The 27,812-nt window shown below is 48.6% G+C and overlaps 1 protein-coding gene across 4 annotated transcripts; it reads left to right on the top strand.

Moving 5' to 3' along the window:
- The first annotated feature begins 28 nt into the window (after positions 1–28).
- On the top strand, positions 29–27,812 carry chchd3a (coiled-coil-helix-coiled-coil-helix domain containing 3a). 4 transcript variants are annotated; one of them, XM_052055473.1, is made up of 11 exons: positions 29–263; positions 947–1,231; positions 1,466–1,535; positions 4,451–4,544; positions 8,273–8,453; positions 15,259–15,273; positions 15,780–15,863; positions 18,435–18,505; positions 25,215–25,350; positions 25,445–25,479; positions 27,398–27,812. In XM_052055473.1, the coding sequence occupies exons 1-11, from the start codon at positions 183–185 to the stop codon at positions 27,405–27,407; spliced, it is 1,062 nt and encodes a 353-aa protein (XP_051911433.1). In that variant the 5' UTR covers positions 29–182; the 3' UTR covers positions 27,408–27,812. The 4 variants fall into 4 exon arrangements, with proteins under 4 accessions (XP_051911433.1, XP_051911435.1, XP_051911437.1 ...); XM_052055477.1 differs by having other exon boundaries at positions 30–263; positions 947–1,117; XM_052055475.1 differs by lacking the exon at positions 25,445–25,479.

Genomic DNA, 27,812 nt, shown 5'->3' with positions numbered 1-27,812 from the left:
ATGCTGCGAGCTGAACGAATCACATCTTATTTTCTTTTTACGTCGACTCGGGGAAGCCGGAAGAACAGCGTGTGGGCCTCGGGTAACTCTGAACGCGCCTAAACTCTGCTAAAGCTCTACTTGACATTAGTGTTTATTAATGAATGTAGATAGTTAATCGATTTTAGGCTTGCGGTGTGACAATGGGAGCCAACAACAGTACCCGCCGCGTGTCATTTGAGTCGGACGAGAACGAGAATGTGACAGTTGTGAAGGGCATCAGGGTGAGTTGACAACACACGTGTTGCACTGCGACACAAAATGTCAATAAAAATAGCATTAGCGTTAGTTTAATGTTATTGCAATCCTTCTGTTCTTGCTCGAGGTCACTATTTTTTTAAACAAGCATATCCTTAAATGCAACCAACTGCATTAGGTTTCTTAAAACAAGCGTGTAAACAATACGTTTCCTCTTTTCATTCGTGAATATTTGTTAAAGTAAGTTGCGGGGCAAGTTTTTTTTTTGCGTAGCAATGTAAATGTCATTGCAACGTTGACGTCAGAGGCCACGTGCGTGTAACCACTGCTTGAATGAATGAATGAATGAATAAATACATAAATAAATGAATGAATGAATGACGCAAAGCATCGTGAAGTCAAGTGTTCCAAAATTGTTTTCGAAAAGTGAAGTATCTGTGATTTTGTAGTGTACTTTTGCACTAACCATGTAAACACGAAGTTTGCCAAACAAGTTGCTAAATTAAAACAGAGGCTTCAAAAGTGAGCGTGTGTGCGGTTCGATTTAGACGGAGCCGCTTTAAGTCAATTAGGTAAGCTTTGAAGAGTTGGCAGGAGTCACTTTTTAAGTCGTAATCCCATTCATGTCATTGGTGTGCTTCCTTAAATAAGACGATTGAGTATGTTTCCTTGATTTAAAAAAAAAAGTTCAATCATTGTTTCTTTGCAGCTCTCGGAGAATGTCATCAATCGAATGCGGGGACCTTCTATGGCCCCTCATCCACAACCTGTTACTCCTCCACCATTTGATCCCATTCCCTCCTTTCCTCCTCCACCAGTTCCACCTCCCAAGGACACCATAGCACCTCCTGCTCCACCTCCTCCTCCTCAACCCGAGCAGGTAGAAGCACCCACCGTCATTGACGTGGTGCTGCCTTCCTCCTCCTTGCCCGCAATTGTGCCTCCTGCTTTTGAGCCAACCTCTGCTCCTGCTCCTCCTCCCGCTATTGAGCCGGTAACTCCACCCTTCCCTTCTCCTTCTGATCCCCCCGTTCCCGCTCCTTTCCCTGCTGCAGTGGATGCTCTAACTCCGCTAAGCGAATCCCTCGCCTCTCCCGCCTTCCTGCCGCCTGATTCGAAACTCCTCTCCTCCCTTCCTGCATCTGAACCTGCCCTGCCAACACCTTCTGCACAGTCTCAAGTGACCACTCCTCCTCTTCCTCCTCCTCCTCCTCCTCCTCCTCAACAGGTGGTGCAGTCAGAATCTTCTCCTATCAATCCAGTACCCCCGTCACCACCTCCTCCTGTTTCACCAGCAAGTAAGTCATAAGAGTGCATGTCACACAATGTCCATTAAAAAAAATAAAAATAAAAATATTGGTGTCACTTTTTAAGTGATTGTACACGGATAAAGCCTTGTTGTATTTTCCCTCGACGGTGGGCAGACAAACTGAAAAGTTAATACATGCATTATAAAAGTAGAATCATTCTCGGTAATGACTCATTTCATTATGAGTTGTACGGGGGACGGCGTGCCTCCTCGTCAAAGTTAATTAGAGGTTCTACGAGTATGAAGTGTCCGAGGGATTAATTTTATGTGCGGCCACATTTGGAATTTTAATCATGTTTATTGTGTGGGTGTTTACTTTAAGCCACCTCACCCTTTTTGTCTTCAACTTGGTAATTAGTCTTCATTCGTGTGATTCATTGTCCGCCTCTGATTGCTAATAAAATGATAAATTCCGTTGCCCTCGCCGTGCTAATAAATTAGTCGCTCATTACTGCTGATGGCGGCGTCCGTTTTTTTTGCTGTCGTTACCTGTCGAATAATGAGCCTAACAAGGTGTCATCGGACTGCTGGAGTAACATCTCCCCGGAAAAGTAAAACCGGGTGCTCATTTTCCTTTCTTGACCGGTTGGGCCGAGGACATCTGAACGTTGCTCATTACGCACGCACGCACAGACAGGCGTGTGGGTGCAGAGTGGGCAGAGAGAGAGAGCGGGACGGGCATCCGGGCCGTGGGCAGGCAGGCATCCCCCGTCCTTTCCGGCGCTCAATCAGCGGGCTAATTTAAAAAAAGGCCAACTCGTGCCACGCCACAGTGACTCCGGTGATTAAAACGACACCTCTGCAGTTTGGCACAATAAGCCAAAGCACGCTGCGGTGAAGGCAAATGTGCCCGCACACTACATTAGAATTTTGCCCTTCTTTGACAATTTCATCCGCGCCGCTCGGCCGTTTGTCGAGCGCGTCATCGTGAAAATTTGTTTGACAATTGAATTCACTCGCCTTGCGTCCCACAAAAGCTTCTTTCGGCGTTTTTTTTCCCCCGCCGGCGATCCGGTTAAAGCATCCCACCATTGTTTGCGCTAATTGCTTTTCAGATTTAACGCCGAATGCAACAATAGCGGGCTTGTGTTTTTGAAACGCGTCGAGTGCGTTTATGGCGGCGGAAGGGGGGGTTGGGGTGTGAGGAGGCCATGTTCATTTCACAGCGCAACGATTTTAATAAAAGGTGGGCACTTTGTGGGATGGAGTAAAAAAAAAAATCGAGAATAAAAATTGAGAGCCAGACCCCCAATAACAATAGATTTAAGAGGTAAAAATTGATAAATGGAGCTTGACCTTAAATGGTACCTGGATACTCCAGGCTGCAGATTTAAAACAATTCTCTCTCTGATTCGAGCGTGGAGAAAACCGCGCGGCGACTCCACCGAGAAATCGTGACGAAGTGTTAATGTTACAGATTAGGCCTTCCACGCGGGTCCCGGGGTTAATCAAAGCCCTGATGAGAAATGCAATTTGCCATCGTCTATTATCTCCACCCGCAATAGTCGGCCAACTTTTTTTCTTTTTTCTTTTTTTTTTCTTCCTTTCCTCCTTCTCCCGCCAACCTTTCCACGGGGCTCTGTGATTGGCGGTGAGCGATGATGATAAATTTTTCATTTGCATGCGTTATTGTGGGATTGACATGGGGTTCCGCGGAAGCCGGGCGGCGTCTCACCCAAAGCGGCGACTCCCTTCCAAGAGTGTTTATCATATCAGGAGCTCACTGACCCCCCCACTTCCCCACCCACCCGTGGGAGCCCGCCAGCTATTGGGAGGAAAGGATATGGTGATAAGTGGGAGAGTTTTTCCCGTTCATCTGACCTCCAAGGACTTTTCAAATGTTACTTTTCTCTTTAGGGTAGTAGTGCAAGCCTCACCAATATACTGTGTGAAAAAATTGAGCGAGGACATTGTGATTATTTATTTAGCGAGTTATTTATTTTGCATTTTTGCTTATGGACCCCACATTTCCGGGAGAGTCCCACTTCTAACATTTACCCTGTAAATGGTGCGTGGCTGATCCTGATAGAGTTGTAACGTTGTTGATCAATGATGCTTCCCGCTGCTGTCAAACGTGACAGCTGAGGCACGATCGTAGCGTGCGGATCATATTTTCCGCTCCCATTAGCCGCTGGGTTACGGCGCCGGAGAAAGTCTAGCGCAGGCGCTTTGTCGCGCCTGAGCCGGTAAGTTGAATAATAAAGCGGGGCGGGGGGGGTTAAAATCGGTGGCGAAGGTGTGCGGGGGTTTTTATATAAAGGTATAGTGCAAAGTTTGGGATCGACCTGGTTTTTAATATATTCCACATGAAAAAAAATCCATATCAGTCAGACCCCAAATTGTCCATGCGTTTCTGCCACGTTTCTATTGTTATTTAATTTACTTATAACTTATAACTGTCATTTAAAAAAAAAAAATCCCATATTAACGTTTTCCATCAAGAAGGAAATTGCCTTTATGCAAGTGTGCCAGTGTGTGTCTCGTGACTGTCCCACTGTTATTACATTTTACCAGGTAATAATAGCCTCCGACAATAGGGATTATCCCATCTAACTAATGCAGTGTGAGTGTAATCTCCACTCACACACACACACACGTACCACCATGTGGCACTTGTGTGTTCCGAGCACGTTTTGGCCTGGTCGCTGGCTGCCATCTTTACTTTCACGCTTAATTACCTGCCAAGATAGAGCGGCGAGGACACCGGAGGCGTCCCAACGTGTGATGTCCCTGACATGAATATAGCCAGATAAGGTTGCAAAGGATGTGGACGCAGAATCTGCCCCTACCTGCATCGAGGCGCTCATTTCATTTGTGAAGTCTTTGCGGCGTGTCCTTTAACACATGAGTATTATCGCTCATGCTCTAAACTTTTTTTTTTTTTTTTTTGTCTCTGCTGCTCAGTTGATGAAGAAGCCCTGAGGAAAAGGATCAGTGCTGAGCTGTACGAAGGCTTAGAGAAGCAGAGGGTCAAGACGAAGCAAGACCTGCAGGCTTGGTGAGAAAAAGTACACGCGGCATTCGGCGCATTTCATTTGAGTGGATCCGATACTCTGGGGTGAAAAAAACAAAACATGATGTGTTGACTTTGCTGAATTTTATTTTATGATGGGCGGGTTGCACAAAATAAAATCTGGAATGTATAGTCGACGTAAAATAAATTGTGGCGCTGTGGTTGTTCACCCAAAAATTAAGAACACCTCCGTTCTGCACTTGTGTCAATCCGCACCTGTTGGATGTTTTCTTTGGGACATTTTCCAAAATTTGGCCACTTTTGATTCATAGTCGTAGCGATCGGCGCCCGTCTCTTCCCCCCCCTGCCCCGCCGTGTTTCCAATCTGCCCCCCTCCCCCCCCTTTCCGAAGCGCATCAGCACTTTTCTTCTCGTCGTCTTCTCCGGATCAATTAATCACGCCTGCGAAAGGAGGGGGGCTAAACCTGAGGTAATTTCCTGGACGCAGAGTCGGGCGATCCATTAGCCCCGCTAAAGACGGAGAGACACAGAACGTATTCAGCACGAAGTAAAAGAACAAGCAGTTGCTCTGCGGTGTGGCCATGGTGCTCGATAATGGCAGCCCCCCCCCCTCTTCCCCATCTCCCCACCCGCATCCTTGCTAGAGCCCCCACTTTAATAGACCTGGACACCGTCCAGTGGACCCTGGTGAATGGACTCCTGTGATTAGTGGCTAAACACACAAAAACACAAGCTCTCTTGATTCAGGAGGCAGTGCTGGATTATTGATTAAAAGTCCATCTTATAGACTCCTTCAAGAGGAAAATGACTCGGACAAATGGTTGTTTTTTAGGGGGTGGGGTTGGTTTGCGGTTTTCTTTTTTTTTATTTATTTTACCCATAACTGCTTCCTGCAGCTCATTTATTGACATCCGTTCAAAGGAGTAAGTGGATCACAATTGCTCCCTCCTTGCAATTAATGGACATCATGGCGGCTTTCAGAACCTCATTTCTCGGGTGAAGGAAGTGGAAAATGCAGCCATAAACAAGCAATCATCAGCTGCACTTGTGTAGGTTTTCTTTTTTTTTTTTTTTTTTTTTTGACTTTCAGCCAGTAGAGGCTGCAAACTGTTTTCAGCACTCGAGCTTTGGGGATGTAAGCGAACGCCAAAAACCATGGCTCGGGATGGATTTTGGTTTGAAGGACTTGGTTTGGTTCAGTTGAGGGATGACGTTCACGGCAGTTCAAATGAAGGAACCGATTTGACATCAGGCTAAAAGTTGAGAGGCTGAGCTTCAAACTCAATCTGCTCAGTTCATTCATTTTCAACGCTTTATTTTTAACTCCCTCTCGGAGTCAGGTGTGCCGCGTTTATATGCCAGCGTGTTGGAGAGAGCGCGTCGGGGCTATCAAATATTCATGGCCAGCATTCAGCGACATTATTCTCAGCATCAATATTGCATAGGGCCCCGGAATGCCTTTGTTTCAGGGTGCTTACGCCGGACTCCATCCTCCCTGGTGCACTGTGTCGAGATAAGTCTAATGTGCAATACCGGTAGATGACTGGAAGCATCCATCTTTGGGAGGACATGAGGCCTGCGTCGAAAAGTAGAGCGTGACAATTCAAAGGCAAGAAGTGTGGTTTGTTGTTTAGCAGGATGACATGAAGTAGTTTGTGGGGAATTGAGAAGAGGAGCCAATTCAATTTGGGTGAGGGTAAATATGATTTGAGGCACTATTGCATTTCATCCCGTCTCATGTTTGAATGGTAGAGTCTGAAAATCTTTCCATTCCCTTTCCACTTCCAAGCACCGAACCAGGAAGTCAACTCAAGCAGAGCCCTTCATCACAAAAGAGTCTCAAAATGTTTTAACGGGCTCACAGTCGATCCAAATCAACATCTACTTGACTGAGGGGAAGCGGCAGTTAAACAGGCCAAAAATACAGTGAGAGTGATTGAGGGTTCGAGTGTTGTAGCTTACGCAAAAGTGAAAAAAAAAACAGTTGGATGGCCCGCCTCTCAAAACAGTCCTTGGCCTCCCTTGGAGACAATTCCAAAACACAACTCCTGGACTTTAACCCTTGGACATTGTTCCTTTGTCTGTGACAACAATGAGCGTTGAAGTATTCCATCATCTGCGTTTGACAACCGGGACTTGGACGCCAAACTAGAAGTCTGATTCGGTGCCAACTATCTCGCCAACCACAGTTCCCTGAGCCACGGAAGCGTCACCATACCGCATGACTTCCTGTTAGGTGGCGCCCCCTCTTGAGTGCTTACATCCATAACTCAGCATGCATTCGGCCCGTCAGAACGCACCGTGCCAACCAAGCTGTTCACTTTGGAACACGCGTTCCCGATTGACTTCCAGGATGGCCGTGGAAAATAAAGTGTCACTACTTCATTTTGCACACTTCCAGTCCAAGGGCAAACATCATCCATGTCCTCCAAAATCATTCCATTACACAGAGGATGGTTTCTTTTTTTTTTTTTTTGCCCACTCCTTTTTTTTTTTCTTTTTTGGAATGAAGCATCGTCTTTCTCAGCACTTCCCCACCTGGTGTCAATCCTTTACAGCCAAATGAAAAATGTGTCCAATATCCCCGGGAGAGTGCAATAATGGCTGGAAAGCAATAGAGGCGAAGCAGACAGATAGCATCCAGCTCGTGATAGCGGTCTTTGCTTGCCTTTGCACTTGCGAGCAAGTCCTAGGAAAATACACTTTCACTTTTCTTTTGCCGAGCTTTCTTTATCCCGCAGTATTTATTCCTAACGTCCTTTGGTCTATTTACACCCAACATTTATCAATGGGTGCAGGGGGCGCATGACACTTTGACTCCATTTGCCTCCATTTTTTTTTTTTTTTGTGAGACATCAACTTTTCTGAGGATGTCCAACTTTCAGGTGCGGATTATGGGGGAAATGGTGAATGTAAAAGGCTATTAGCAACTGTCCCGCGTGTTTGTGCGCGCGCACGAATGCGTGCGCGTTGGTGTTTACGAAGGAGTGGTAGTCCGAGCCGTATGATGGATGGAGTGTGCTGACGTGCGCGGCCCAGCGGACTGTAGGAGTGGACATGGCTGGCCTCCCTCCATCTTTCCCTCTCCAACTCCTCAACTCAGTCTTTGCCCGGCTTTCCTCCAGGGCCAAACGTGCCAAGTCACCACTATTCACTGCTTTCGCTTTCAAGGTGGAGGCATCGCGAGCAAGCTAACTGCAAACTGTCGAGGTAGAAATGGGCCAGGTAATAAGAACTAAGGAAAAAAAAAAAAAGTCCTCTCGAGAATGGAAATTGTGAGCCGTGTGGTGGAAATTGTCACTGAGCTATTTTTCAAGCAGTCAATATTCACCTGCCTCTAACGTTTCTGTCTGCAGTCTCTCAGGATTTGACTTGAGGTTTTATTGGGATCCTCGCCGAGTTTTCTTTTCAGTCTGTCATAATTCGCCCCGCCGCTCGCTTTTGTTTGTTCTGTGTTTATTTTACCTCGCCGCTTGATTCCGAGCAGCGGAGGCTGCTCGGGGTTTTCAGGGACGTTCCTCCTGTTTTCTAATCAAGCGCACTGTCACTGCACAGGGAGCGCGTTGCTAGGTAACTAAGAGAGCTCGGTAACAGGGGTGGGGGGGGGTTCAAATGGTGGTCTCGCGTCTGCACGGAGTTTATCGCCGCTTTGGAAGTAGCGGCGCTATCCCTGTCGTTCATTATTGACAATCGCCCCGCGAGCGCAAATGATTTGGAAATTTCACCTCCAATGTGTCGTCAATCGTCCACAGGCTCGAGGCCGAGAAGTCCCGCGCCTCGGCCCAAGCTCGGGCCGAGGCCAAGCGTCACGCGGTGGACGAGGTGTCCCGCGTTCTTTCCGCCGAACGCGCCGCGGCCGAAGACGGCATCCAGCAGGCCGCCATCCGGGAACGCATCGCCGCCGAGGAAGAGAAGCGGCGCGCTCAGCTCTACGTGAGTCCGCGCATCGCACAGACTTTTGTGGACTTTTTGGCGAGGCGAGGTCCTCCGCACGCCGTTCCCCGGCCCACCGAGGTGAATCTGGCGTGCGGAAATCGACGGGTTATGCCTCGCTGGCAAATGTCAGGTCCGTTGGCGTGCGAGCATCACTCCGAGGCAGAGTTCATTGATCCTCGGCTCTATCGCTCACGCGCTAGCTTGCGTTAGCTGGAGGGGCAGAACACAAAATGGAGACCGTAGCTCACAGCTCAAGTAAATATCTCGACGGTGTAACAATAATAATATTATTATATTATATTATAATAGGCGGCCCGGTAGTCCAGTGGTTAGCACGTCGGCTTCACAGTGCTGAGGTACCGGGTTCGATTCCAGCTCCGGCCTCCCTGTGTGGAGTTTGCATGTTCTCCTCGGGCCTGCGTGGGTTTTCTCCGGGTGCTCCGGTTTCCTCCCACATTCCAAAAATATGCATGGCAGGCTGATTGAACACTCTATATTGTCCCTAGGTGTGAGTGTGAGTGCGAATGGTTGTTCGTCTCTGTGTGCCCTGCGATTGGCTGGCGACCGATTCAGGGTGTCCCCCGCCTACTGCCCGAAGACAGCTGGGATAGGCTCCAGCACCCCCCGCGACCCTAGTGAGGATCAAGCGGTTAGGAAGATGGATGAATGTATGAGGCGGCCCGGTAGTCCAGTGGTTAGCACGTGGGCTTCACAGTGCAGAGGTACCGGGTTCGATTCCAGCTCCGGCCTCCCTGTGTGGAGTTTGCATGTTCTCCCCGGGCCTGCGTGGGTTTTCTCCGGGTGCTCCGGTTTCCTCCCACATTCCAAAAATATGCATGGCAGGCTGGTTGAACACTCTAAATTGTATAAATTGTCCCTAGGTGTGAGTGTGAGTGCGAATGGTTGTTCGTTTCTGTGTGCCCTGCGATTGGCTGGCAACCGATTCAGGGTGTCCCCCGCCTACTGCCCGGAGATGGCTGGGATGGGATCCAGCACCCCCTCGTGACCCTAGTGAGGATCAAGCGGTATGGAAGATGAATGGATGGATATATTATAATATTCCGTATCTGCGCCTCTTCATTCTTCCGCCGAATCGTGTTACACGTTCATTTTTTGGGCGGCCTGTTTTTGATTCCTTGTCATTTGTCAGATTCGGCGTTTTGGCGTTTCCGTGTCACCCGCATAGGACGTGTAAATCTCGTTTCTTTTAAAGATGGCTCAATATTTAATCGGGTGTTTTTTATCGCCCGCCCGACTGCATTTTTCGTGTTTTTTAAATTTTTTTAAAATTGAATGCGAATTGAGCTGAAGCCTGTTCTCCAGAAAACATTTGTCATCGGCGGTAGTTGCCGTTGACTGTGCTATTGATTACCCTCCCTCGGCACCAAACTCATTAAGATACAGGTCACGGCGCGCCCCCGCAGTCACGTGCGTTCTCTCCTCGACGTCGCACACAATCAGAGCCATGATGTGAACAGTTAGATGCCTCCCCACGCTCACCTTATCATCGCCGTAACCTCCGCGGGCCCGGCCCGAGCCAATTACACTTGTTGGGCATGCCGCAGCGTCGCCGTGCAGGCGAGGGTTCAAATGGCGCCTTGGATTTAAATTCAGCCCGTTGAGTCACGATCCCGTTGCGCCTGATTTGTACCGCGTGTGTTAGACAACTAAAAAAAACTGGAGGAACCGGAAAGGGAAAACAATCTTGCTTGATCGTCGCGCACGTCTTCCAGGCCTTGCTGTCACTTCCTACCCGCTCCTCCCCGTCGGTGAAACGTCACAGGCGCGCACGCCGTGCCTGCGGCTTGTCACTTTCGGCGTCAGGGTTCACACGCGTTATGCCGCTCGAGCGCGGGCATTAATTGGCAGGCACGCCAATCAACCTCAAGGCTGAGGAGGTCGATATTCGCGGGCGCTGCTTCAAAATCGTGGCTAATGCTAATCCTGTACGTTGGTAACGGGCCGTAAACGTATTCTGCTCTTTATGGCGGTCTGGTGTTGATGAAGTCACGGACCCTCCATCATGGCCTGCCGTTTTGATTTGGAACGAATCGGGGCCCTTGCGGAGCCAAAGCGGTCCCAGTGACCAATCCATCAGCGGTCACGCACAGGCTCAAAACCTTAAGGCGGGATTTTCAATCAAACCCAAAGTCATCAATCATTCCGTGCTCCAAACATGGCTTTAATGCCCCCCGAAATGTCGACTCGTCACGCTTGCCATCGTCAAAAACCACGTCGCGTGCCGCGTTTGAGAGGAGCTTGAACAACAGAATCCTGTTAAATTAGACAAACGCTTTCACATGGGAGAGAGAGAGAATCGACGGGGCTGATAAATCTCTATTCTGTCGCCAATCAAACCGCTTAAAATGTACGTTTCCCCCAAATCAAGTGTTCCATTTTACCCTTGGTCAAAAAAATGGTCGCGTTTCTGGCTGTCGCATTTCAGACACAGACGACTGGACCGGGCTGATAACATGCTGACAATTTAATTTCCTCGGTATTAAAGGAGACTTGCTGGGTTTTGAATTGGTGTCCCTTGGTGGTATTAAAAAAAAGAAAAAATCCTGAAGAATCCCCCCCCCTCTCCATATAACAGATGATGGGAACATTAAGAATGAGGGTGAGGGTGTTGGAAGCCTTTTGTGTTATCTTTTGTACCTCCATTTTTTTTTTCTCTCCCACGCTCTGTCTTGGAGGGAGTCCACACACTTACATGTCGGCGGGGGCCAGCCTTCACCCCTGCCCGGGGTATGGTGCCCACACGCCGTGCCTGTATTGGTGGTAAAGCCCTAATTGGTGAGCTTTTTTTTTTTTTTTTACCGGCACTCCTCCGGCAACAGGTTCTCACCCTTTCCCGCTAATTGGCACGGCAAGTGGGCACCGCCGAGGCTGTGAAATGGTCGCGATTGATTGATTAACGGATGGATGAAAATTCTGGGTGATCTGTGCGCGGGAGGCGGCAAAAAGTAGACTGGGAATAAAATAGAAGCGCCTGGAAAGAGCGGGAAAATAAAAGGTCTTGATTTGAGGAGCCGTTTTGAAAACGGACTTGAAATAGGAAACAAAAAGCAATCGAAAAACCGTGAAGAGGCGGCGAAGGGGAACACATAAAGTACAGCGATGACTCGACAAGCAGTTAGTCCGGGAGGAGTAACGGGGTGAGTTGAAACGGCAGACAGGTTAGAGGTGACCCCGAATTTGTTGACGTGGACTTGATAGACAGATGCTGGGGTGGATTGGGGAGCCCCTCCTGGCCCGGCTCCATCAAACCTCAAGGACCACCTGCTGCTCCGTGCGATGAATATGCATGAAAAGACTGCCAAAAAAAAAAAGAAAAAGAAAAAAATCGCGCCAGGCTCCGGACATGTGGAGCCGGTTTCGGATTCGCATGCTGCAGGGGTTCATGAACAAAACAGGCAAGGCACCTACGTCCCACCTGACACTGTCTGTCGCCCCGCATTCATGTCCCCCCCCCCCCCCCCCCTTGTCGACATTCTCCTCGCCTCCTACCTGACAGAGGTTGTCCTCTCCTCTCCGGCATTCACACTGCTCCCCGTGGGGGGCGTCGTCTTTGTTGTCCAAAGCCAGGTAGTCGTTTCTTCCACTTTCAGGTCCTTCACCGCATCCTCTGCCGAAGCTCTGTGGAGGCATTTTCCCTCCGACTCAACGCAAACTAGACTTTCCGGATGCTTCTGAACACTTTGTTGTATCCGTGTCCAGTTGCTCCGTAGTTTTTATCCCGGGAGCAAGAAGTACCCAATTAAAATCTGGTGTGGCTCGATTTTTGGTAACGATTCAAATTGGGATTCTTTGACCTCGGTTGACCTTGGTACATTTCTGCTCAACTGCTCTGCGATGTTATCTCTTCTCCCCACACGTACCTGTTCCCGCTTATCCACCTCATTCCCGTTGTACTCTTCATTTGCTATCGTACTCTCGGGCCGAGACCTCCTTACATATGCCCCCGCCATGTCTCGGTAATGACGCTTCAGCCTTTCGTATCTCATTCCCCGCGTGTCGGACATGACAGATGAGCAGCGGACCTCCAGAGGTTGCGCTCCCCTGGGCTTGGCACAAAGGCAGGCAAAGGCTCCAACCTCCGGACCGATCAATCCATCAGTTTACACTGCGGGCATCCGATCGGGCCAATTCATCAATCCGTGGCTCCGGCGGATGTTGTCGGCGTTCCCCCAGCGAAACGGGCGGCGCAGTCGCTTCACTTCAACAAAAGGCCGGGAGGAGGTTTGCCGGGGTGTTGAAGTGTCAGGGAGGAGAAAGGAAATTGATTTTTCATGTTTCGACCAGGATTTCAAGCTTTGTGTGCTCACAGCCCATTTATTTGCACCGGAGGATCACCCCCCCTCCCGAGATGCTCTCCCTGCTTTCCTGAAAATATGCCGCCGATACCTCCACCGTGCCAATTAGCGACCGAGCACGGTCACATTGTGCCCTTTGACCCCCCCGCCCCCCTCCACCGCTTGTCGGAGCACACCGGACACCCGAGGCCCACGGCTTTGCCATCACTTTGCCGCAAAGCCCCCCCCCCCCCCCCCCCCCCCACACCTCCCCTTGATAGATGGGAGCAGCCCTGACCTCGCCAATCTGCAGCACTGGTGGCGGACGGTGTCGAAGGGAGCATTGATTGTGATGTTACTCCTGACAAGGCTGAGTCGGACAGGAGAGGGGGAGTGACTGGGGGGGGGGGGGGCAAAATACACCAAAGGTTATGGATGAGGTGTTGTTAGTTAATACGATGAGATTTGATTTGTGCCCCTATCGATCTCGGCACCCTGTAAGATTATTTTCATCGAGTGGGCACTCGGTGTAACTTCAACGTCATTGTCATTAGATTACGCTGCAGATGGCTTCATCACTGAGGTGTGAAATGAGGATCGCACGCTGTGTTGCCTTGAAGCCGGTCTTGATTTTTTTTTTTTTTTATTTATTTTTGTAGACATAAAAACTACGGTTCTAGTCACTGGGGGATCCAGAGTCCTGTTTTCCTTCCATTTGGCCTCATTGTTTTGTTAAAGAACACCAAATAGGTGGGGAAGAATTGGGGGGGGTGGGGGGGGGGGGGACAAATGCAACAGCACGTCTGTGCCGCGACGGCATTCAGCAGTGTTCATCATTTCCACCCTCCTCCGGCTCCTTTCCCCTCCGTCACCTTGGCCCGCAAGCTCAAACCGCGGCACACGGCTAATTAAAAAACACGATTGTCCTTAATTATTCAACGACCGGCTAATTGATATTCACGGAGGCATTCACCTCGGTCCAAATGATCCGTTTAGCCTGACCACCGCCGTCGCGGCTCAGATCGCCATTGTGCTCCTTTATATACCCAAAAAGGAAGCTTGGAGAGGCTGGCCCACAAGTTTAGGGAGGTTTCGATCTCCGTCGATGATGCCACCTATGGGCCAAGTGCTTTGTCCAGGTTCAAAGTGGCATTAAACAAGTGCTTCGTCATTCCCGTTTATTGCCCTCATTCGCCCCCCCCCCCCAAATCCACTTCAACCTATCTCATCTTTTTCCTTCCTCTCTTTTTCTCTCCCTCAACCTCCACTTCTCTCCTCCCCTCGCCACGGCCGCCCCTTCGTTACAGGGACAAAAAGGTGTGTGGTGTGAGCTCGCTGCCATTGTTTGGCCGGGAGCATGATTAGATTATCTTTTAAGGTCCGCTGAAAGGGGGGCGATCACTTGGAAGTAATCCTGACACAGTGTGCACGTCTCGGGGTCTGAATGTGTCGTCCGGGAGGCGGGCCGACATGCCCGCCAGCAGATTTAACGGGCGCGCGCAAGGGAAAAAAAAAAAAAACAAACCCCAGGGTGCTCGTTTTCTATCACAACCTCTCCTCTTTTAATGGCACCTTAAGTCTCGCCTTCAGCACGCATTTATCTCAACCCGCCCGCCCGGCCTCTGTGGGGACAGCGTTGGATATATGTGTGTGTGTGTGTGTGTGTGTTTATGTGTGTGTGTGTGTTTTTGTGCGCTCCAAGTGCATCTTTTGTCTGCAAAAAGCCCGTCGTCTTCAAGGCCCAACGTTGCGCTCCGCCACGTACGCGACTGCTCACAAACCCTTCCCTAGCTCCGCCCACCCCCCCTCACAGTTATCCTTACCGGGTGACACTTGGGTGGTTGAGTCCCGATATTTTGGCACTCGAAAAGAGAACTGCAGTCACAAGTCAACCGCGTGTGGCAGTTTCCCCGTCCAATTGTCGGTCCAGCCTCTCGGGCGACATCGTCCGACTCATAACGCATGCAGCTCCCCACCCCGCAAGCGAACAAAGTATTTGAACACAGATGCTTATCGGCGAGCGGTGAAATTGGATGGGCTAATGCATTTTTTTTTTTTTTCATTAGGTGTACCTTCCGTCATTATCTCGGTCTCCTTCAAACAAAAGCGCCGGCTTCAAGGCCCTCATTTGCATTGCTGTTATCCTCCAGAACAGTCCTCGACGGCGTGCAGGGATAGGATATTCATGCATACGCATGAAGAAGGGTGTCGCTTATATAAAGTAGAATATGTGGAGCTGCTGAGCGAAAGGACTTTGTCGGAGATTTTAAAGGCTCAAAGTGAGAATCGTAAATCCCTCCCCCGTAAGTCATGTCGATGAAGTGTATTCACTCCCAAAGACGAATATATACGTCTTTTCAGACTCCACGCACTCAATCCCAGGCGCTCGTTTCTAATTTATTTTTGGTTTTTTTCACTTTTGTCAAGAGTTAAAAAACGGGTCTGGAAAGTTAGTTCAGCATTAATTTTCTTCTTTTGCTCCTTTGTTTTCTTTGCTAACCAATCAGGAAATTGAACTTAGGGTAAGTCTTTCCAATGAAAGTGTGTATTTTTTTTTCATGTTACAGCAAAGTATTTAATTCCCCCCTCCCGGTTGAGTTTTTGTCATCAATGGCATACACATTTCAGTGCTACAACTTCAAAGATGCTTCGGTGTACCTTTGCTGCGTCGCTGAATGCCACAAATTCTACTTTTCTGCCTTTTTGCATGTTAATTGAAACTCATCATGTCATGCTTTTTGCTCAGAGTCCCTCGAGAAAATAAACCAAAATTCAATCAATCAAACGCCAACATTCCAATCTCCCTTTTTAAACTCAAGTCTGCATCTTTTACTTTCGATGACATTTAACAAAAACAAATCGGAGTCCACTCTCAGCCGTACATGATGTTATCGTTTGCTATTAAACTGTCTGGCCCCGATTTGAAGATTCAAAGGAGACATTGAAAAAGGCACTTGTTTATTTATCGGAAAGTGACTCGCGCGTATTCTTCGCGCCACTTCACCCATCACGTTTTGTGTGCGCGCAGGCGAAGCAGCTGGAGGCGAAAGAGGCCGACCTGAACAAGCAGGATGCCTTCTACAAGGAGCAATTGGCTCGGATGGAGGAGAGGGTGAGTTTGCGACCTCGGCTGCAAATGGCTTCGAATGGAAAGCGGGAATGGCCTCAATTGAGACAACGGGGCACTCTAACGTTCAGATGACATATTGATATCATCGTGTCATAAAGGCTCACTAAAGGTTAAGCGAAACCTTCCGAGCGCTCTTTTTCGCGATCCTCACTCCAGATAGTCGCATCAAGGACAAAAGGTGAAATGTCAACAAAAAAAAAAATCAGGGATAGGGACCAGTCACCGGCCATCTTGTCCTTTGATCAATAACGCAGTTTTGCCCTCGAAGTCTTTTATTTTTTGTTGTTGTTGTTTTTGTTTTTGCGCAAGAGTCCGACAAATGAGATTTCCAAACTTCCCACCCTCCCCTACCGTCTTTTTACCTCCGGCTCCTCCCAACGTATTTCACTTTCACGGAAAAGTAGCAGAGGAACACGGCGAGAGAGAATATAAGCCTGATATATATTGCACGTCTGTTCCAATCCAACATGGCCATTCATCAGAGAGACTCCCCGTGACAGGCCATCAGCGCGCTCGCAGGCAGCTCAGCCCCCGATGCCTCCGCCGCCGCTTCTCATTGGGCCCGCAGTGAGCAAATAGCCTCTGAAAACAAGATCTATATATTTATTACGTCTTCACTCAATACCTGCCCGCCGTAAAACAATCTCATATTTAACAATCAACCCCGGCCTGTTATTTTTTTTTTTTCTTTCTTTTCCGGCACGTCTGTCTCTCTCCGGTCTTTGTCTTATCAGCGTTTTCCCTCCCCCCCTTCTCATCTTTGCTCGCTTTCTTTTTCACCTGGCGAATGGATGAAATCTGATTTATTTTTGTGTCCGCCCACCCAGGATGGTTGGAGTTATTCACCGCTGAGAGGAAAAGTCCCCTCGAAAAGTCATGCTGATCTTTGCGGGGTGATATGAATCACATCCGGAAATCCTTTTTTTTTTATTCTTCCGAGCCGCTTGATCCTCACTAAGGTCGCGGGGGGTGCTGGAGCCTATCCCAGCTGTCTCTGGGCAGTAGGCGGGGGACACCCTGAATCGGTTGCCAGCCAATCGCAGGGCGCACACATAGACGAACAACCATCCACGCTCACATTCACACCTAGGGACAATTTAGAGCGCCCAATCAGCCAGCCACGCATGTTTTTGGAATGTGGGAGGAAACCGGAGCACCCGGAGAAAACCCACGCAGGCCCGGGGAGAACATGCAAACTCCACACAGGGAGGCCCCAGCTGGAATTGAACACAGTACAGGGGCTTTAGGTAGGGGTGGCTGCTTTAGAGTGCCTCATTGTTGCAAGTTTGCATGTTTTTTGAATTTGGGAGGAAACCGGAGCACCCGGAGAAAACCCACGCATGCCCGGGGAGAACATGCAAACTCCACACAGGGAGGCCGGAGCTGGAATCGAACCCGGTACCTCTGCACTGTGAAGCCGACGTGCTAACCACTGGACTTACCGGGCCGCCTCCTTATTTTATTTTATTTTTTTCAGAAAGGAAGTCCCTTCCGCTTGGTGCGTGGTGTGTTTCCCGCTCGTTTCATGAGATGATCATCACAGCAGGAATGATCCTTCCTGATCCAAAATGAGCACTCGGTCCCCACTTGGCTTGTCAATCGGGTTGCCGAGACGCAAATTGCGCTCCTTCTAATTTTACCCCGTCGGTGTCGAGCTCCAGCGAGCGTACGTGATTTGCGCATTGACGGTGCCAATCACTGTCGCCGGAGGCTGTTTGTCTTCCCGGATGGATTGGCGCACTGATTAGTGCCAGGCGTGCCGTTTAGGCGGGTATTCTCCCACTTGAAATTTCTTCTTCTAAGTCTTGCCATATCCAATGGTTCAGCTTCAGCACTCCGGTGAACACTTTTTTTTTCCTTTTCTTTCGACTTAAGGGAGCACTCCAAAAATCAGCTTTTTATCTGGAAACAAAAGAGGGGGGAAAAAAAAATGAAGCGAGTTGTAAATCCCTTTTCCCGCGCTCCTGACAGTTTCTTTGTATAAAATGAAAAGCGCTCTGTTCAAGGCCAAGAGGGCACCGATACGCCATGAGCTTACAAGTTAGCTCTTTCCAACTTTCCTTCGTTTTTTTTTTTTTTTTTTTTTTTTTATCCGGCAAATACAAAAACGAGAGAACCATCACATTGACATGAATGCGACACAAATATCAATTATGTATTGCGTTTTGACGAATGAATGAACAAGCAGTCATCCTTTTTGACCTCGTGGAAAAAACAATGACCCGGTTCGAGTTTTACTCGCCCGTTTTTACGTGAGATGCAATTAGCATATCGACGTCACGCAACGGCCGTCATCTTTTTTTGAATGATGCAGTACAGGTGTCCCGTTTGTGTCGGCAACCGTTTTTCGCCCTTGTCATGTCCCATCTCGCGCCGGCTCTCCAACACGACTATTGATCCTATTTTTTTTTCTTCTTATTGATCTTTCTGGAATGATGATGAATGTCTTCTTTTATGAGAAGGTGGAGCTCGCACGGATACGACCCGCCCGTCCATCCATCTAAACATTCATTCATATGTCCCTTACGTTTTTTTTTGTTTTTTTCCCCACAGAGCGCTCAGTTGTACAAGGTCACCACGGAAAACTACCGTCAAGCCGCTGACCAGGTGAACGCCAAGTTCAAGTAAGTCCCATCCGCGTAGACATCCAATTATTGTGTTCCGCTGATGCTCGGAACGTCCCCAGCCACTTCATCCGGGTTTTCTGGGGCCGCAGGCGGGTGTTCCCAGACCACCCAAAACACAGTCCGTGACAAAGGGCGACCACGGCGTAGTTAAATCTTCCCCGGAAACGGATCTGAATTACTGCTAGTAACGCGGACTGTAACTCTAACAGGAGCCATCTGTTTGGTCCGTGCGTGGATCTTGTGTTTGGGTAATGCCCAGATAGTGTAAAGATTGATCGCTGCCTCGAGGCCATTAGCTGAGAAGGCAATAATAAATCCGAGGAGTCATGTGTGTAGCGTGTAGTCAACACACACATGTAACCCAAGTACTCGAAGAATCTCCAGCCCGTCCTCGTTCCATCCGTCTTCTTAATAAGAGGCCATTAGACTCCATAGTAATGTAGGCAAAGTGGATGAGGAGGTTGCGAGCGGCGGGGCCAAATTGGGCCCCGGCCCTCAGGAGACCGACTTTATTGTGTTTGCTTGTCATTAGCCAGTGCTAACACCGGGATCATTGTCTCCCTGAGAAATTCTGGAAAATGATTAGCGTGGCCCACCAGGGGCGTAGCGCTGGACTTGCGCAGGCTGGAACTGAGACTTCCCAAATCGCATTAAAGCGAGATGGAGGGGGCGGTGGGGGGTGGAAATCAGTCACTGGAATAACATTAGTGCCAAACGACGGCGCGGACTGCGCGCCAACGTCGGCCCGAACCGGGTGGGTGGTCATGTGACGCAGGCGTGTGTGCAAAGATTTTGGATTGGCTGATTGGATTAAAGAGGGGGTGCATTAGGACAGTTGTGACTGGATTACAATGGGTAGGGTGGCGGGGGGTGGTGTCCCTGCGTGCATATGTGTGTGCTAATTAAATGTCGAGGTCTGGCGGAACATGAGATGCAGCGCCCGGGATCAAAGGGGAGGGTTAATTGGATGTAATGAGCCATCTTCGGCTTGATCATCCGCGCCGCCGACGTTCGTAGAATGCGAGGATACTTCCACGTGGTTCCTTGGTACAGCTCCGCCGTCGACTCGAAAGTCCCCGAATCCGCCTAATGAGACTTTGCCAAAAAAAAGGTTCAATTGTGCCATCCCCCCTCCCGCAGCAAGACGCGGAGACACATCATTGAATAAAGCCTATCTCGCCGAAGGGAGAAATGAAAATGGCTTCTCGCGTATGCATCTCATGTGTCAATAGGCAATCCATAACACAGCTCATGCAATGTTCAAAAGGTGTTATGAGTTTCCGCCCCGCAGCCTCCAACAGGAAGCTTTCATTCCGGAGGCGCAGTGCGGTCATTTTCCTCGGCGAGGTTGAAAAATAAATGAAAGTGTGAGAGGTGGGGCCTCCTGGGAAGCAAAGGTGTGTGTGTGTGTGTATAAATGTACGCGTGCGCGTATGTCGTTGTTTGTTTAGGTGTGCACTGCAGCTGTTCCCTGCCATTTTCTATTCCCGCCAGAGTCTGTCGGAGCGCTCCCAACTGAAACGAGACGAGCGTCACTCTGACCTCATTGCATGCTCTGGCTTTCAATACGACTGTTGGAAAGAACTATTTTAATTTTTTTTTTTTATTTTAAACTTTATACAGTTACACGATTGCACTATAAGGTGCACAGAAGTCTCAAAGGCCGTACATTCCCCTCGCGTTTGCTTGCGTTGATGGAGAAAATAAAACCTTATGACTTTTTTTTTTTTTTTTTTAATGCCAGCTCATATATTTTGCGGCGACCGGGTAAAACTGCACCTTTACTCAGGCTGAACAATTTAGTTGAGTTATAGTTGCATTCCTTCAGGAGTACTCGGTTTTGCGACATTTGCTGATGTATAACATTTCCGGGTTGTGAACGGAAATCAAGCATATGTACGTACATATACATATATGTATATGTACGTACATATATGTATATGTACAGTAATATATATGTATGCATATAAATATATACGTGGAACAATTTTATCAACCATGTTATAAAGATTATTGGGTTTTAGTATCCAATGAAATGAGAATGGGCCCTCGCTCTCGTCGATCTGCGCTCCTCACACTTGTTACATATTACACGCGCAATACATGAGAGATAATGTAACAACAAAGGTCCGCCCGTCACACCATTTTTACTTTTACTCGCTTCCTGACGGCAGATAAGCGCCGCAGAAAAAGAGGCCGTCTTACACCTTGCGGCTGATTTATATGCTGCCATGTACGCGGCAAGTTTTTTTTTTTTCCTCCTTCTTTTTCGTTCGGCTGATGCTTTATCGCACCGTCCGCCGTTTCAATGCGTGACCTTTCCCGCGTGGCACGTATGGAAGGCTGCGTATACGGCACGCGCGCCGGACGCGGTGTCCCGACGGCGCAAACTGCCAGCCACGTTCCAACGTGAAAGATGTGAGATTATGCAAAGCGGTAGAAAGAAAACGCTTTCCTGTCAGCGCTCACCTTTCGGGGGCCCTTCTTTTGCTCACTTTTCCCTGGTGAAAAGTGGCGGAAGCGTTTCGTAAGCCTCCGCCAGACACGCGCCCCGGCCGCGTCTTACCTTGATGTTAGCATTCGTGCGCAGATCAGACCGCTTTGTTAGGTCTTTGTGTTTGATTATGCATATGCCTTCGGCGACAAAAGTTACCTTGTCTATTGTTTATTTACCGCCTTCTTTGAAAAGATCTACCCCCACCCCTTTCTTTTCTTCTTTTTTAAATTTAATCCTGTCGACAATAAGAGTCCACAGTCCCCGCTTTATCTCAAGGTGAATATAAAGTGCCCGTCGCGCCTCCGGAAGGCTCCCGAGGAACGCTCATTCCTCATCTGAAGAGAGAACTTTTTTTCGCTCGTGGCGAAGTTGGTTGCTCACGACCGCCAAAATAAATAACTCGTTGACAAATTATTTTCAATGTTCTGTGGGACAAAGCGCTTTGTTCCAGCTGCAGCGGTTGGTTGTGAAAGCGCCATATAAATAAAGCTGCATTGTACTCCCTTTAAAGTGGCTCCACCTAGTGGACGTGTAACGCAACCGCAGCTACTATTGTAGCTTCTGTTCTACGCGCTTTATAACGCAGTGCGTCCAACAAATGAAAACAATTTTAATTGACGGTGCGCCCGATATACCGGAGCGCCTTATCGTGCGGAAAATACGTTAATTAATCATAAGCTGACAGAGTTGAACCAACATATGTCCACTCAGCATTTTTCTGGATAAACTTGTTTTGTGAGTTACTGAAGTGGAAGAAATCCAGCGCCGAAAATGCTTCACTTTGTCCAAAAAAGTAGCCTGTAAAATGTTAATCAGGTGTTGAGCCAGGGTTTTTATAGCCTTGGCACCGCTCCCATTACGTTAAATGACAAATGGCCGTCCGTGCCTCTGAAATGAGCGAAGCAATGAATTGTTGATTATGAAGCAAAAAAGCCAAACAAAATTTAAGAAAACAATGTTCGCTCTACGATTTAATTAGTCGGGATGATGGGAGTCTATTTGGAGTCGTGAAGTATGCCAGCTGATGTGGCACAGCGGCCACCTCACTGTCAGGTGAGGTCCGAGCCGAATGTTGTCACCATGGCAACCGAGGGAGATGGCGATTCAGCCGAGGCGCCACGAGTCAATAACGCCTTTAAAAGCTCTTCTCGGGGCTGCCAAAAGCTCACACGTTTCATTCATGTCGACCTCTCACACCTTTTGCCCTTTTATGATGTCTTTTTTTTTTTTTTTTCCTTTTTCCTCCATCCACTCTGATTGACTCGCCGCAGGGGGTCACTTGGGTCCGCTTAAAGAAAAAAAAAAAGCATCACGTGTCATTTTTCTCTCTCGCTTGCTGGGATCGTTTATATTTATCTACCCCCCGCAGTCGTGACGCTCGCCTTAACTGGAGAGAACATAAGAGCTATTTAAGGGGCGAGCGGCACCCTCCCCTTAACCCTGTTAACCCCTAACTGGGCCCAAATGATGATAAATAGACAATGTGCTGATGGTGAACTCAATCTGGCGGCGGACCAAAGTGATCCATACTGTCCAAGGGGCCAGGTTTTTTTTTTTTGCTTGATTGATCTGTGTGCATCTTTTTTTATTGGTGTGTGTGAGTTCAAACTCGGATTACAATCGGTGAGAGCTCAACAATACGCACGCGCTGGAATGAAAAAAATAAAGTAAAATAAAAACATTGAGGAAGGGTTTGGTTTGAAACATGTGTCAAATAGTAGAAAATGGCACATTTGGATCGTAAATTGATAAAGTTTTTGGTTTTTTTAATATATTCTATATTGTATTTTTTAGCATAGCTCCATCTAGTGGATGCATAATGCAAATGCAGCCACGATTGTAGCTTCTATTCTACGCGCCTTATAATGCAGTGCGCCTTGGATATGAAAACAGTTTTAAAATAGGCTATTCATGGATGGTGCACCTTCTACTCCGGAGCGCGGAAAATATGGTATTTTCGATTGAGTCGGATTTTTGGCAAAAGGCCACGATTTCGTTTGTAAATGTAGAAAATGTACCGAAATTGAAGGGAAAGCTGTGTTTTATACCGATGCGGCTAGTTATCAACTAAACCCGACAGTAATGACTGCAAAATCGTGTGGGCGTGCATTTTCGACAGGTTTGCAAGGTTAGAGCAGTCAACGTCTGGATCAGCTCGAAATCGTGCATATTGATCGCAATATGTCCTCAGCGCTCCGTCAATAAGTCGTTGAGCACACGTGAGTTCATATTTTTTTTTTTTCCGCCTTCGTTCCAAAGTGCTGACGTGGGTTTAATAATGTCGGGGACACCTTGAGGAAGGAGACGTTTTGATGGGAATCCGGCAGGTAATCCGTTGTAGCTAAATGCCATTTGAGTACCGTGTTCTCATCCAAGGTTTTTTTTGGTTATTTTTTTCATTTGGTATCTCCCCCACTCCACTCCCCCCGTACATTATGTCCTCATAGCCTTTTTTTTGCGCTACTTCAGCATCTCAGAGTGGCCCCTGTGCTCTCCCTGCTTTTTGATTTATGGCCCAGGGCTGAGAGTCTGTAATGTGCGGTATCTCCAGGAAACCAGCCTCCTTTCTTTGACTCCCTCTATTAGTGTATCACAGCGAGAAAGACTCGGCGTGTATGGATGTGGTTATAGCGGTCTTTACTGACTGATAGCACAAGCCCCGACACTCACATTGACACCTTTTCCAATAAACCGCATCCAGTTTCATGTCTCCAATACCCCCCCTCTGGGTTTTTTTATGAAATGTCCCATGAATCTCAGGCGGATGGGAGTAGAAGAAGGCGGGCGCGGAAAGGTGAAAAATGGACAAGAGAAAAGTATCAGTGGGACATTTTTGGCTAATTAATGCTTTCACTCTCTCTTTACGTATTATCAAGCTATATCATAAAAAAATAATAAAAATAGTCCAGAAGGCTGAACATTCAATTCATAAAAAGCCCAAATGACATTTTTACACATTTCACAGAAGTTCTGTCTGTCAACATTATTGATAGGCATCTCCCATGTTATGACTTTATTATTCCCAAGCCATAAAATGGCCACTGCAAAAAGCTGTTTGCTACTTATTTTTAACATCCCCGGATGGTTCTCATCGTTTCCCCCCACCCCACATGACTAGTTCGTGAATCTCAACGACCGCCATGAAGGCTCATCATTAGGCCTCAGCAGAGGTCCTGATATAAACTGCTGTAGGGCACTGAATGTAAAACTACGAAAGAGGGGAGGGATTGTGGTCGTAGTTGGGTTAAAAAAAAAAAAAACTATGTTCATTTTCATGATAGATAATATTGCATTGTGTGCGTCGTGCCGCGCTTGTTACCGAGATTAACTTAAGTACCCTCTCAACCTCTTTATTGCAGAGCGAGGGGGAAAAAAAAAGTGGGTAAAATAAAATAATAGTCCAAGAGTCCATTACCGGTGATAAACGCCGCGCTTTGTATCAGCGGCGTGCACCTGGCACGATTACCGATGCTTAAGGAAGCAATTAGCGGCCCATCTAGTCACGATAGACGCCTGCGGGCGGCGTCATGAATGAGCACCGGCGGGAGCCAGACGAGGAGGGTTGCAAATATTTCTCGTTTACTATACCTTGACACAGAATGAAGAATAATTTAACGTGTTTAAAGGGTGTCAATTCCCCCCCCCCCCCCATACAAAAAATGTGGCAATGTACATGTGATCTGCATAAGTGTCCTGCCGCATTGCACTCTGGGTAATGACCCGTGGTTTCTCGCTTCCCAGCTTTGCGCCTAATAGGATAATTTCTCACTCCGGGTGGGGGGTGGGGGGGGGGGGGGCGCGACTCCAACATCTGATTGTGACCACAGGGGGGGAACGGCGCTTTCAAAACGCTGACGGGGCAGAAAAAGAAAGTCTTTCACGGACGTTTTAGTTTCGACCGACCCGAGTTTTCCTGGGCACCGGCGTGTACAAAATGATGACGCCGGCGTGAGCGTAACAGCCGTGGCGTGCGCGCATGTCGTCATTGTGGATGTCGATGGCGTTTAGGAAGCGTCGGACAAAAGCGGTTAGACATCGGATGCGGCAAAGTCGAGCGGAACGTCTCGCATCTGGAAACTAGCGGTTAGCGCGGCGACGCTAACGCCGCAATAGGCCTCGGGGACGCGCCGAGTGCAGCAAGCTAGTGATGTTAGCACGGTTAGCACTCGCGCTTGACAACACCGTCTCCCTTTTCTCTCTCTTTCACAGGCGCTACGAGACGCACCCGGTCTGCGCCGACTTGCAGGGCCAGATCCTCGCGTGCTACCGAGAAAACGCCGGGCAGACGCTCCACTGCTCCAACATCGCAGCCAAGTACCTGCAGTGTGTCAACAACGCCAAACAGGTGCTAGCTTTTTATTTGGGAAATTCCAAGAGTGCCGCTTTTGCATGGCGGAGTCCAAAAAAAAAATGTTAACTCGCCTCTTTTGTCCGTGAAGAAAAAAAAGCAGGCGGCCTCACGAACGGACGACATGTAAGTAGTTTTCTTACAATGTTATTGTTTTGAACGGCAAATGAGCTAAACTGCTCTCGCGCGCGAGCCGTCGCGGGAATTTGTATGAGATATGAAAGTCTCCTGCCTCACGTCAATCGCGAGGATGTTTTATTCACGACGCTGCGTTTTTAGCGGCAGCTACCTGTAAACTCAGCAGGGTGCCGTCGTACGATCTGGTAAACTGGTTTTGAAGCCGGCCTGCCGACGCTATGCTAATCGCGCGCCGTGTTTAGCGCCCCGACGGCTAATCGCGGAACACTCTCGCTCGTCAAAGGGGGCTTTATCGGACTTGTTTTTAAAAGTCATTAGGTACCAAAGAGACACTTTTTTTTTTTTGCGATAAGGCTTCAGCCAAGATGAAAAAAAAAAAAAAAGAATGATGGTGATAGCGATGACCGTGATTAGCATGTTGACGTCGCTTTTATCAGCGCCGACGCAGAAAACTGCACCGGCATACAAATGTCCAAGGGCGGCCATTTTGACCCTCTGGATGATCCACGCCGACTCTCAACCAAAGCGGCTCGGATCCCTTCGCCCTTTTCCGCCCTTCCTCTTAAATCCGGACTCGAGACTGCAACAACGCACCCCCAAATCTCCCTTTTTCCAAGATGGCCTCTTCGAGTAAAGTCAAATAGGACAACAGCAGGCTTTTGTCTCCCAATAATTATTCTTATCGGCGCTGTCAGCGACGACGTTTCGACCCGGCGTCCCAAGTTCACATTTCGGCACTTAATGCGTCCGGATAGCAAACGGTAAGACGGAGGCAGCCGAAGGGCTAGCGGGATAAAGCCCGTCTCGCTTTCCCTTTTCGGCGAGTTTATCGCCCGGCCCGATCGCCGCGGCCGCTCGCCCTCATTGCGTATTCCCGCCGCATGAGTGGCCCCCTGCTCCCTATCTTTCTCCCGTCCACTTCATTTCTTCCCCCTGACCCTTTCCGTCGCTCTGTCTCGCATCCCCGAGCTGCGTTTTGTTGTTCTCGGGGCTTCGCAAGCGTGACAGTGGAGAAGAAGCATAGCAGACGCCTCCATCGCTGTTTCTCTTTGAGTTTTGATCACGTCATCAATCAGAGATTGGGGGTGGTGTGGGGGGGGGGGGGGGGGGCAATTGAAGCCTCCCAGGAATTCTTTAAACAATTTTCCAGGCGGCCAATTTTGTTTTTTGAGAGTTGTGTGTGTGTTTTTTTGTGTGACCTTGACCCAAGGTGGCTAGCATCCAGCTAGTCGATTCTAATTGGCGCAATGAAAACACAGCAGAGTGCCCCAATCGGTCACAGGAAATTGGCACCTTGAAGCCGGCTCGAGTCTCATCGATGGTGTTGATTTTTTTTTTTCTTTCTTTCTTTTACCTCTTCCGGATCGTTAAAAAAAAAAAAAAGGACAAACAAGGTGTGAGGCAGAACAACAAACGCCACTTGCTCTTGTACTACACCGACGGACAGTGAAACATTCGAAGCGAAACTTGAGCGACGCTTTGACAGCTTTGAAGAATAATAAGAGGGAATTCGTTTTCGAGGAGCTGGACTGGTTTTAATCCATGAGCCAGAACGCATTACTCTCTATCTGAAGCGCTTTCCACCGGCGGGCTCTTTCATCATTTCCCCGCCGTCTTTAGCCGCCGCCGCCGCAGCTCAGTTCAAATGGTTATTGACAGCCAGCGCCGGGGATTTGCGGTCGCATTTATCGCCAACACGGAATCCACTGCCCTTTGGGTACGCTCTCTACGGCGCAACCGTCCCTCCCCACCCGCCCCTTAGCCATCCTCGTTCACTTTTATTATCATCGCATACCTTCCTCTTTGTCTTGTCTAACCCCCCCACTCATCCCCCCAGCGTGACATAATCTCTTTGTGTCGGTCTATTTTTCTTCTGAGTGCCGTTTGTTTGTTTTTTCCCCTCCAGACCAAGTTGAGGACCGGGGGTTAAGAAAGAACGGCAATACCAACGGCGGCGCAGTCAAGTTTATTGCGTGGGATTACCGATGATCGACCGAGCGGCTAAAAAAAAAAAGGAGGAGAGGACTGAAATCGGCACCGAAATGCGCACCTGAAGTCAGATCCCCGAGCCCAGTCGTGTATCTCTCCCATGGAAGTAGCGTGGCACAAGAGACACTCCCCCACCCCCACCCACCCACCTCACCTACCCCCGTTTGAGGCCTTAGAAGGACAAAGATGATCCTCCAGAAGCACCGAGTTGGAAGATAGAAGCCATACCTGGACTCCTCCATCACAAATTATTATTTTTTTTTGCAAACAGTCCATGTTTGATGTCGTAATTCTATGCACTACCTTGTACACGATTAAACACGGTCACATCT

This window comes from Hippocampus zosterae, chromosome 21, assembly GCF_025434085.1.
Source record: "Hippocampus zosterae strain Florida chromosome 21, ASM2543408v3, whole genome shotgun sequence".
Taxonomy (NCBI): Eukaryota; Metazoa; Chordata; class Actinopteri; order Syngnathiformes; family Syngnathidae; genus Hippocampus; species Hippocampus zosterae.
This window is presented reverse-complemented; position numbering and strand designations above follow the sequence as displayed.